This window comes from Haliotis rufescens, unplaced genomic scaffold, assembly GCF_023055435.1.
Source record: "Haliotis rufescens isolate VD_foot unplaced genomic scaffold, xgHalRufe1.0.p SCAF_22, whole genome shotgun sequence".
In the NCBI taxonomy this organism is placed as follows: domain Eukaryota; kingdom Metazoa; phylum Mollusca; class Gastropoda; order Lepetellida; family Haliotidae; genus Haliotis; species Haliotis rufescens.
Window position 1 is genome coordinate 5,817,037 of NW_025963913.1, and position 13,161 is coordinate 5,830,197.

Sequence of the window (13,161 nt, forward strand, 5' to 3'; positions counted from 1 at the left end):
GAATAACGTTTGTCGCCTCCGTACGACCATTATATAACTTCGAGAAATATGTATGATCCAAATATTCCAATGTATTGCAAGTAAATGACGATGGCATCATCTATTTTCTTTCTGCTATTAACGTTATCGAGTCAGGTGGACTCCTTATAACATGTGTAGTCGATATTTATGCCCGAATTTTTTAATCCCCTTTCACATAAATAGTCGGGGACAATACTGTCTGCAGAATATAACAGACACGATGACTTTACGTATGTGCGTTAGTGAGTGAGTGAGTATGGTTTTACGTCGCTTTCAACACAATGGCAGAAGTATTACAGGGGGCCCGGGTCACCAGGAAAAGAGAAAATCGAACCCGGACTTTAGGCGTGACGAGAGAACGCCACCATGCTGCCCGTATCAGAATGAAACATCTACCATTCCGAACTTAAAATCACACATGCGCATTAATGATGTTAAATTAGACGAAAGATTGCTTATTGTTATGTTACACATCTATGTCATTGATCACGTGATGAGTGTAACCCAATGTTCGTCATTTCACGAGCTAGCACAGTGTGTGTATGTTACAAAATTCTCTGATTAAAAAAACATTTTTATTAAACAAAATACAATGCATATGAATTAATCACATAAAAAATGGACGAATTCAAATCAAATACAATGCAATAAAATGGACGAAGAGGAGACTGATGAAAATGAAGGCGGGGTAAGCACCAAGAGGTATACTGGACACTTATCATACACTCAGGCACCGTGAATGTCATGTAATTAATGCATACAAACGACTTCTTTTTTATTTGATTGCCACACCTTCGAAAGAGTAGCATGTATGTTGCACTAAAAACACATAATTCTAACTTAACTCACAAAAGGTGCCACACCCAACCTATTAGGTTATATTTCCACATCAACCGCCTCCCTGGTCTTGTGGTAGAGCATCTTCCAGGAGGGCGGAGGGTCGTGGGTTCGATCCCTGGCAGCGTCATACCGAAAGACGTTAAAAATGGCCGTCTTCATGTCACGATGTCTTCATTTCACGCCGTCTTCATGTCACGCCTTCTTCATGTTACGCCGTCTTCATGTGACGCCGTCTTCATGTGACGCCGTCTTGACGTCACGCCGTCTTCATGTGACGCTGTCTTCATGTTACGCCGTCTTCATGTCACGATGTCTTCATGTCACGCCGTCTTCATGTCACGCCGTCTTCATGTTACGCCGTCTTCATGTCAAGGCGTCTTCTTCATGTCCCGCCTTCTCCATGTCACGCTGCACCGTTGCTATACATGACTGCACTGTTATAAACCCATTATCACTCGATCCACTTCCACAATTGCTTCACAAGGTCAGTGAACATATTCCGGTGTACGGTCGCTGGTATAGCTGATGCTCCTGTGCGTGGTTGTATAATCCCATCTCATAGCTAACACATTAATGCAAGGGCTCTGTCGGCACCCGGTAGACGACATTGTAATATTTACACTGTACAGTTAATGTAGAACAATCGAACATGTGTCTTGTGTTTATCATTCACAAACATTAAACTGGAAAGCTACATGTTTTTACAAATGATGAGAATAAAACACGCTTTGCGTGCGTTTTAAGCACGTACAGGTAATTCTGTTCCATAGGGAAAGTTGAAAGCTGGAACGAATCTTTGATGCCAAGATAAAAGGAGATCGAAGACAAATAGGCCAAGCACTATTGCACATTTCAGACAGGAACAAAACATTCATTAATTATTTTCTTCAAAATATCGGGGCACGATCTTCAAACAGTATACAAATTATCTCTGTTGTTATTCTCTGGCAGTAGAAAGGGTAAATGCATTCTCTGACAGTAAAAAGGGTGAAGTATATAAACATTTATCATAGTAAAGACATACATTATGTACTGAGTCTGTAATGTCTTTACAGAGCTTCCTTGTTAACCCCACGATTCTTGCTTGCCGACCTTCCTTCTCATATCTAAAGATGTGTTGTAACCAATATCATATTTGTTACAACATTTCTTTAGCATAAATAAAGAAAATGTCAATAATACGACGTTCAAAGGAACGATCGCTTAGTTCTTGGTCATGGTAATTTGACTGGTTAACTGGATTTTTGTACAGGGACTTTTGCCATAGATGCTGGTGTATGAAGCAAGATGTCGATTTCATGAGCGTATTGACATGATGATGTATGATGTCCAATAGCCAATGTTGAAAATGATGAAGGACACTGGAAAAAGGAATCTTGATATTTTCTCCAATCTCCGGCCATAATCCTGCCGACACAGGTATGGTAACCTAACACTGTCCTTAGACGTGGGTGAATCATCGGTCGAATCCTTGTCAGCATCCGGCTTATTGTTGCTGACGCCATTTTCCTTCACTTCAGAGGACCTTGTTCTGCTAGATACTGTACTGACTCTCTGCACACTCTGAAACAAACACTGGAAGACGTTATTTTATGTATATACGTGTGTAGAGAATTTGCCACGGGAGCCCAACAATAATTTTGATGAACACATTTTTCTGAGCATCTAATATTCCCGCAAGTAGTTATTTAATCATTTATATGTAAATACATTTTTTCAGAAGCCCATGCTCAATGTTCGCTTCCTTACTGTTGCAAATTATACTGATCTCATTAAATGATATTGTGTCCTGTTATGGTGGTAAGATTTATCAATGTTAAAATTAAATCAATGTAATTTTCAATCACAACTTTCTAATCAGTTGTTGTTAACACGCAATTCACATGTGATTAATTCTGCCATCATCAATACACCACAAAAGGAGTCCTGAATAGCTTTATCGAACGTCTAGTCGTGTATTCTTGGGGGGAGGGGGAAAATCAATTTCTCTCCTTAGATGTTCACATGAATTGCTGGCTTCCACACATAACATATCTCTCCCATCTGTAGGCACACGCGGCAAGCCTATATTACATATCGTCAACCAACATGGTTCATATTTCTTAGAAGTGTTCTAAAACGTGAAAAGTGCGTGCCGCCAATTTTCATTCCATTTCCTGATCGCTGTTCAACAAATACATGTGCGAGGCTTCCCACAAGTATATGCTCGTTGTCAAGCCATGGATGATAAACCTTTTAATAATGTCAACAAAGTCTTTGTAAGCAACCCATAACTAGCTGATTTACACTTTAACAACATTTGATCTGACGGGCATCACATACAATAACATACGCCCTGTGTATAGATTATTATATATATGATTTTATTAAATGACTTTCAGAAACACGACTTCGTACACAAGGTAAACATGCATTTAACTATTGAATATGAAAGTTATGGATAAGGTGTGTTTAACAGAAGTTAACAGTGTCAATATGGCGTCAACAATAATTGGCTGTCGCATGTAAGGTCAAAGATAATGTATATACGAAGTCAACAGCGATCTGTTTACTAAGTCAACAAAGGCAACGACGCATCCGATATTACGCCAACAATGCTACAGGCTCTTGAAATCGTTATCAGCCTAATGTGGGAGGAAATTCACAAGTAATGCTAGTTGTACACGTGTACTACTTTGGTGAATCACGCATATGGCTCTGACAAACCAATAATGAGGACTTTCTGGGATTCGAACCACGACCATAGAGTCTAGGGACACAACTGAATACTGAAACAAAGAGTATAAAACACACTGTAGAGGGTATTCAGTACTGTGAAGGGTGTTTTGTGCTACTTTAATGTGAAACTACCGGTAGGGCAGGACATGCGTATCCTTTTCGCGGTGTCATCGCTGATATATATCATCATGTGGGGAAACCTGGGAACGCACAGTCATAGGATTTTAGTACGCTCAAGACCATCACACAGCGTGACTTTCAGAGCCTTAAAAGTGGATGACAGTTGAGAGTAGCCTATTGGTTACAGCGATAACTCGCGAAGCTAGTGATCCAGGTTCGATGGCCATTGTGGTGCGTCCCGCGGTGGTGCAATATATGCTAATTACAATATAGATAGGCAATGATACAGCGGTTATGCATACAAAGGGATGTGTGATGAAAAACGTTTACGTACGGATTTATGGTTTTGCAAGAGTATCATGGCCTTCTTGTATCTCCGTGTGAGGACAGCCGCCACAGCGTACTCCATGTAGGAGGCGAACACGAACACAAGGCACGTGGACATCCATACGTCGATGGACTTGACGTATGGAACTTTAGGGAGCTGTGACAGGGCGCCGGAACTCTGCGTAGTGATCGTCAGTACAGTGAGTAGGCCGACAGATATTCGTGCCGGAACTGCTTCATGGTCAATCCAAAACGAGGCCCACGACAACATGACGATAAGCATTGTGGGAATGTATGTTTGGATCATGTAAAAGCCGATCTCCCTTCTCAGAACAAGTTCCGCGTAAATGCACGGGAATGCACCTGAAACATTAATTTATGTAGGAATATATTTTATCAGTGTGCATACATGCTTTTTTATCAGAATAGTATAAGCAATTAAACGTCATCCACAAAATGAGAGCACCGATATTGCATACATTCAGCAAGTAAGGAGAGTGGGAACAACCGCTTAGGATGACTACTACTACTACTACTACTACTACTACTACTACTACTACTACTACTACTACTACTACTTCTACTACTACTACTATTACTACTGTTGCTGCAACTACGATTACTACCACTACTGCTACTACCACTTCTACGACTTTCACATCAATCCCAATTACGTGGATCGATGCTCATGATATCAATCACTGGATTGTCTGGTCGAGACTCGATCATTTACACAGACCGCCGTCTTATAGCTGGAATATTGCTGAGTGTAGCGTTAAACAACAACAAACAAACAAACACTCACTGAGGAAAAGAAAGAAAGAAACAAACAAACGACTTTCCCCACTACTACCACCACATCTAGAACTACTAGCACCACCACCACTACAGGCAAAAAGGTGAAAGCGTTCTTCCCCACCGCTTGGACCCGTCACAAACACATACAAGGGCAAGTCCTGTTCACCTGAACAATCACGGGAATATATTATATGTGTCAAAAAAGGGAATAGCATCGGCCATTATGTCACTGATTCTTCAAATTTGGAATCCTACACATGCCAAGATCTCCCATAAAACCTTTGGAAAGTTTTACTGGGGCCTTTCATGGTGTAACTCAGATCAAACAACTAAAGCATGGTCACAATACCTGTGGCGTATCCCGTGCTGCAGGAAGTGGTGTTCACCCCTACAACTTGGAAGTCTGGGAGATACGCTTCCGGAAGTACATCAACCGTCTGACGTGACGTGGACCACTCGAGCTGTAAATCCTCCAGCGTGTGTCCGTCTGAGACAATGGAAACACAACATACACGTTCCAACATGTGTACCCGCTTGGCTTAAGGTATTGTTGTACAACAACCATTATAGACTAAGACGTTTATGCTGGAAATGATTATACGAGGAGCTCTTATTATTTAACATTGATGTCATTTGTCTTCAATAGGCGCACCTTTGTCGTGCCCAGCTGTTGATGCCCTGTTTTCGCGCGTCTAGTGAACATACAACCAACAGCCACGTGGATATAATACGATCACGAAATATACATGTCAACGTATCTAACAGACAGGAAGCCATTACTTGAATATCGACTTATGGATATGCTCTTGAAGCACTGATCATGACTTCATCAAATGTTGTCTCAACTCTTCCGATTAATGCATAAGGCGGGGATCAATTCTGCCTTGTCAGTTTGTTGAAATCTGATGGCGGATTGTCATTTCTTTGCATTATAACTTGCTACAACTATGAAAACAACAAGAACCCGATGACACTCCCCTCGTGTTGTTTTTCAATTTTTGCTTCTAATAAATGGATTTGGTATCGTACAAATTGCATTAGTACTTTAACCTCGTTGGGTTTCAGGGTTAGAATACGTTCCCAGCACCCTAAATGTAACCTGGCGACTTCGTGGATTGGGTGGACAGCTGTAGGTCGGTGACATGGCTGAATGCTCCTCATTCCTCATCGTACTCGACCCCGCGTGCGTGAGTGAGTGAGTGACTTGGTTTCACGTCGTTTTGAACAGTGCACCAGTTATATCACGCAGACCAAATTAATGTGAGAGGAAAGCCCGAAGTGATGCAGGTCTCAGATGTTTACCACTTAGTGAAACCCACAAGCACGGGTATGTTGCTGAAAAACCTTGGAACATAATTTTGGCAAACCGGGATTCGAACTCACGAGCATAGGTTTCTGGTGTGACCAAGGGACGAAACTCTGAACAGCTCGGTTCATCGTAGCATATGGTTACCTGTTCATTTATAGGCCGCCATATACCTGGAATATTGCTGGTTGTGGCGAAAATTAAACAATTAACAAACATTACTATAACTATAAATATTAATTACTAACTTGAATTATTGAGATGGGAACTCGATACGTCACTATACGCCACAATGTACGAGACATTTTGACAGAATTGTAACTGTCATTCAACAATTAAAATAAATTCGTATTTCATGGGTCCACGACAGCCCAGCATACCAAGGCGCCGCTATTTCCCTTGACTCTTGTCTTTGTCTCCTGACTGGATCCGCTGATTGGAGGTTGGAATCTCAGACATACATCAATGAGAATCACTGCCTAAACATGGAGGTGGGGTTAAATGGGGTTTAATATCGAGTTCAAGATTATTTACTTATATAGGGACGTGCATGTACGTGTGTGTGCGCGTGTCTGTCTGTGTGTGCGTGCGTGCTTTATAATGCCAGCCCACTCAGACACCATGCCGTAGTTTAACATGAATACCCCACTCTGACCAGTCCTTGATTTAGCCCCTTAATGCCGAGCGCCAGACAGGGTAACAACAAGTACCATCTTTCAACGTCTGTTGGGATGACGCGGCCGGGAATCCAACCACCAACCTTCCGCACTCCGTTCAACAAACGTGGTAAACGTCTGCGACCTATTTTAAGTCGGGCTAAAATCTCTTGTTCATACTCTCATTTGGGTGAAATACTGTCCAGTAACGGGGTGAAACTCGACCCACCCACCTGTTGCTTCTTCGTCCAAACGTTAAATATGACACCACCTTTCACCTAAAGAATGCGGACTAGCTCCAATTATAGTGAGTGCGTAAGTTTGGTCTTTCGTCGCTTTAAACATATATCAGTTATATAACGGCGTATTCATGAGGGTAGAAAGTCCGAAGTGCGACAGGTCAGAGACACTCGTCACGAATTGGTGAAACCCACGAGCAAGGGCCTGGCGATCACATACCAAGGCCCATTACATACTTGGAGAACCTACGATCAGGGAATCCTTGCACTACAAAGGGGTGCAACTCTCCACAGAGCCCCGTCATTACGACCTTGTAACCTCAGATACTGTATTCTGACAGTAGGACAACTCACAACTCTCGATCTGTATCTTGCACGTCTGGACGTCGAGGGGGAAGTTCTCCAGAGCCATTAAACATCGAAGTCGAAGGGTGAGCCTGCAATTACATCCATATCGAACATGACCATGAAGCATGCCCTATACACCACACCCTGTAATGTCTGGGGACAGGGCGTGAACAGCCTTACAGCAGTAGCATCACGTTAAAGACCTCGCACTTGTAACAACAGCGTCCTACTTACTGCGACATGTATGCCACTAACAGGTATTCTCTTCTATTTAGCACATCGATTATAATTCAACATCGGTTGGTGTCGGAGAAGGGTTGCAACACACTTGGTGCGCTTTTGTTACCGAATAACGTTTATGTGAAGTATTATAACATCCTTAGGCAATATTAACTTGAAACATTGTTCAGTGCAACACACATGTAGTTTACCTCTATCTTTGCTCCATCACATGGAAGAGCGTTAAGCCCCACAAAACATTAAAAACTCTTATCGATGCACAGTAAACGGAACGTTGTCATGGTAATAATTTATATTTATTCCTACTTAACGTAACAATCCCATGGGATCGCGCACCGCGTGCCTAAGTGTTTGCTGAAGACATCATGGAAAATAAGTTTGAGAATACCAGTGAGAAATATACTGGTTGGTATTTGTTTTCCGTTGCATACGGTAATACTATGACCGCGGCCTATAAAAATCAACTTTGAACAATGCAAACCACTGATTGATAGCATGAGTACTACTCAACACCGTCGGGATACAATGACGCACATGCATCACGACGCCGGGTTAGTAACCTATGTTGGTCGCGAGAGGCGACATATATAATGAATTGGGTGGTCGGGCTCGCTGATTTGCGTGATTGCGTGCCATCGTACCCAAGCGACGTGGTACGTTGCTCATTATATCGATCACAGGATTGTCTGGTCCATCCTCGATTATTTACACCCAGCCGCCATATAGCTTGAATATTGCTGGGTGCGGCGTTAAACAACATACACACAAAACAGTGACACCTAATCAGCCAAGCATCAGAGGGTCATCACCCAGTCTACATTCCAGTCGGCTGTTACTGCCATGAGGACGTACTCGAAATTCCCAGGGGTAGAAATACAGTGATTGTCACTGCGTAAAGCGGTATATATCTTATTCATGCTATGTTCCTTTCAAATCTCTATTTGTAATTCGAACTCAGTTACCTGAATAAAGAACACATAACTTAAAGGTAGCAAGAAAGCGACCACTTCATAAACAGCAGCGGTGCAAGCTTTGTGCAACAAACACACTTACGTCTATACAACGTGAACTCGAGTAATAGTTTGTTTTGCGAGATACGTTTACTCAAAATATGTGTACTACTGACGTTTGCAGAAAGCGAAATTACCGTGACGTATTTAGGCCACGTGCTACGTTTAGGTCTTCCAGCCTTTGAGTGTGACTCGATGGCTATGTTTAATTGTTGTTGTGTAATCCATATCGGGTCAATAGTCTGATGTAGGCATTCCGATTGTCTCGAAATGCAGATAACTCCACACACATATATTACATGTATAAGCCTAACTGCGTGCTTGTAAGCTACTTGGTGTGACAGTACCTAAGGCTGTACAGTAAACTGCCGTCAGGAGACAGGCGTATGAGGACATTGGGTGTCGTCAGATCGTGACTGCGTTCCTCCTTGGTTTGTGGGAAGAACAGATCTGGCACCCACAACTGAGACAGACGTTTGTGGCTGACAACGATGCTGGTGTTGAAACTGTCAAAGGAAAGACGCGGGTCCCTCCACTCTTGGCGCAGGAATAACGTGGTGTAGAAATCCTGGAACAAACCAGGAAAGTCTGCATTATCAACATCACGCCCCTTTTGGAATCTGTTTCAAGGCGACCGCCTCCGTGATCTTGCGGTAGAGGGTCCGCCCGGGGAGCGGAAGGTCCGGGGTTCGATCCCCGGCCGCGCCATACCAAAAGACGTTAAAAGATGGTACTTGCGCTGGTAATGCGCTCAGCATTAAGGGGCTAAAACAATGACTGGTCGGCTCGGAGTCAGTATACTGTGTCTGAGTGGGGTATTCATGTTAAACTGCGACATGGTATCTCAGTAAGCTAGCACTATAAATCGGCATCAGTCCGGACCAGTACAAGCAGCGACACACACACATAAGTGCAATAATCTTGGACGCGACGTTAAACCCAATTTCACCTCACCTTTTGCGATAAACAGTCATCATATATTGCTAAAAAGGCTTCCTGATGACAAAACCATGTTCAAATACAAGTACACTTTTTAAAGAATCTAGAAATACTTCTCTTAGCAAGGGGTACTTGGGACCTATCCTTTCCCTGAAGAGGCTTTAAACAGCCTCGGCGTGTTCTGTCAAGAACGCATGTCTGTTATGTTTTCAATCTGATTTCGATAGAAAAGGAATCAATAAGAAAGACAACCACACAGAACGGTTCCATTTGAATAAGCTCAAATAGCTCTCGAGTCTCTATTGTTCAGATTTATAAGAATGGCGTTGAGAAAATACAAGCAAAATGCTTCATGAAATTTAAAGGTAATTTAGGACCCACTACGACAAATACAGCCTTTGAATTCATTGAATATAACAAATACATTTTTATATCTACTACCTGCTGAGTGTGTTAATTATATGTTCTAGCACTGCACACAAAACCTGATATGAATCTTCAGTAATAGCCTGTCAGCATTAAACAGCTGTGCGACCAAGCTGATTTATTTGACTCCTACCCCTTTTTGCCCAAAGCAGTAGTCCCTATGCCTACCATGTCGGAGTCATTCAGCGGGCCTAGGGACGTCATCAACACGTCGACGTTCACCTTTGTCGGTGACCCTGTAAACATATGAACAGTAGTAGAATACAACACCATGAAGGGACAGGTTGACATATCAGTCACAACACAGAGACATATGGGGGCACACTGTTGTTGGGATGTTACATTGTTACAACCAATGTGTAAAATGACCGAAACTGTCACTTGGGCAATTTACAAAACGCCAACGTCATTTTACATTAATTTTTCCCATTTAGTATATTATTTGATCACCCAGTGACTGAAAATGATAGGATAGAAAGAAAACGAAAGTCAATGTATAATATTTTTTTCATTTTCGGTCTTCTAATCCTAGCATGCTTTTCAACTTCTTAATAAGTTTTAGTCATTCTGACGGGAGCATAATTGTACAATGACTGAAATGTTTTGGCGTTTTTTTAAATTGCTTAAGTGAAAATATCAGTCGTTTGACTGTCACAGAATTAAGCTAGATGTTCGTTAACTCGACATTGAAATACCCAAAGGGATAAAGTGAGACTTGAGTGTTTTACCACTTTGAAATTGTGATGCATAACTGTCTATCAATGTGTAATTTGCAGCGAGTTCATATCGAGTTAACTCACCAGAATATATAAAATTTTAATTAATCGTGGTCTGGATCTGGAAGATTAAAACAAGTTAAAGAGAAACCATTTTACACAAGGTTTGTACACAATTTGGTCCGTACTTTCATTATAGATCACTAGTTGAACCTCTCCTTGGAGCATGTTAAAAAACCCTTCTATTATTTAATACTACTACTACCTGACCTTGTTTTTTTTATAAATCCAAGGAAATCATTTATATCATCAAATTCTCTGTCCCTTTTGACATGATGTGACTGACATGATTCAAACATTCAGGAAAAACATGGCAAATATGTGGACTTCGCTTACGAAATGTCACGTTTGCATCCCAAGTATCACGTTGTCCGACTCCCCGTAGTTCTCGGTGCCTCAGGTTTGGTACCTCCCAATCTGTTGACTGACATTGGGAGAGTATTTGGGTTTGCTGCCCGACTCACGCTCTCGGTTATGCAGAAGGCTAACGATTTGGAAAATGTTCACGTTCTCCGAAATGTTATTATTGAGGTATCCATGTTAAACTAAGGAATGGTATCCTGGCAGAGCTTCCTGGGAGAAGCCCCATTCGCTGTCTGCGCTGTAGAGGGTACAATGGACATGGGTAGATGTTGAGCCTAAACAGCAGAATCACGCGAACCCTCTTTGTGGTATTTAGTTTTATCTGTAATTAATAATAATAATGATAATATAAAAATGTGTTCTGTCTGAGCTGATGGCTCCACCATCTGTTGTTGGCCTGCAGATCGCAATGTCCGTTCAGGTTGGTAAACGTTCTTGTAGGTACAATGGAGCCAGACGATGGAATGATTTGTAGACATTTTACCAGTTTCTTGAACGCGATTCTCTGTCTCACTGGTCGCCAATGCAGTTCTTTGAGGACCGGTGTTATGTGATCGCGCATTCGACACCATGTGATGAGCCTGGCAGCTGTATTCTGTACACGCATATGCCCAGATGAATGTGCTGAATGCCATGTAATAGTTGAATCTTGATTTGACAAATGCAAGGACAAAGCATTGGCCAGTCTTTGTCCACCTACCTACTGATTTGTCTTATATATGTCATCTGATGGTATGCATATTTGCAGATGTCATTAACATGATTTCTTAACCATTTCCGAACCGTTATCTATAAATAAACTACCATTGTTTGAAGGTCCAGGTCTGATGCACGTGCACCAACATGACAGTGAAGATATCCGTGTTTGTAAGTTACTGTAGATTGGCATTTGACATAGCAGGAAGAACAAAGCACAGTGTCAGAAATGGACACCACAGCAATCGATACAAATATTGTCAAGAAGAGACAGACCATTACGATTGTCCTGTACATTATTTATTTAGATCTGACCTTATCGGAACGTAGACAGAATGCACTCAGCAGCTTTCATTATCTGTGATTAACGGTTATCATAACTAAAGAGTTCACGCCCCAATCACTGCATCTTAAAGATCACCAAACCGACAATATATTTTGTTTTTGTCCAGGCCTTAAGGACATGTATAACATATGGTATACGTACTGAGAGAAGTAATCTTGTCTGGTTTACTGTTAATATAATATTTCCAAGAATCCCGTGTGAGTGGCTCAAGTCAGTACAATTTCTCACAAGCGTATAATAATAATAATAATAATAATAATAATAATAATAATAATAATAATAATAATGTAGTAAGTTAAACAAAAACAGAGTCGATTAAGGGCATGACTGGCCTTGCAACTGACCAGGGGTCACTTGTGGTCTGATGGTTGGATCATACACAGATTCATCTAGCAGGCGAGTCAGCAGATACCGAACGGAGGTGTCGTTGCCTGCATAGCTTACTCTGAAACATAGGAAATGAACGTATCACATACGCACCTGTCGTTCATATATCGATCAATACTTCTTTGTGAGCCCTGAAATGTTTGGAATTCGAACTCATCAACCACCGCAATTGAAATGGAATACTATGGGCTCATGGTCTTTCTGTAAAAGCATGATTAATTCAATCTCATTAAAATCAGATCCTTGGTTTCGCTATCGCTAAACAAAGATCCGAGGACGTCCCAACCTCAGTATGTATAAGAGATAAACCAAGGCCAGGTCAGCTCGGAGATCGTGTATTGTGTCATAGTCGGGTATGTTAAAGCAGCCACATCCACACGCAATCCCATTCAATCTCACCTATCCATTAGACGGATTTTTAAAGAAAAAATATAAACATTAGGTTTTCCATTATGCATAGGACATATAGAAGCCTCGTAGCATATGTGATGGCACCCTAACATCTGCCAACGACGTTGTATTGACACCATTCAGACACACAATCATGAGACCGACATGTCCAAGATATATTCACAGCGCTTTATCATTTGTATCGGTCACTCTAG

General features: G+C 41.7%; 1 protein-coding gene across 1 annotated transcript in view; it reads right to left on the minus strand.

The window, feature by feature from the left end:
- Positions 1–579: 579 nt before the first annotated feature.
- LOC124136267 (glycine receptor subunit alpha-2-like) overlaps positions 580–13,161 on the minus strand; it is a 29,484-nt gene continuing 16,902 nt past the window's right edge. Inside the window, exons 2-8 of the mRNA XM_046502137.2 lie at positions 12,514–12,614; positions 10,157–10,224; positions 8,971–9,191; positions 7,380–7,462; positions 5,174–5,311; positions 4,034–4,389; positions 580–2,424 (exon numbers count right to left, since the gene is read on the minus strand). Of these exons, the coding sequence (XP_046358093.2) occupies positions 2,158–2,424; positions 4,034–4,389; positions 5,174–5,311; positions 7,380–7,462; positions 8,971–9,191; positions 10,157–10,224; positions 12,514–12,614 (1,234 nt within the window). The 3' untranslated portion in view covers positions 580–2,157. The remainder of the gene's footprint in view (positions 2,425–4,033; positions 4,390–5,173; positions 5,312–7,379; positions 7,463–8,970; positions 9,192–10,156; positions 10,225–12,513; positions 12,615–13,161) is intronic.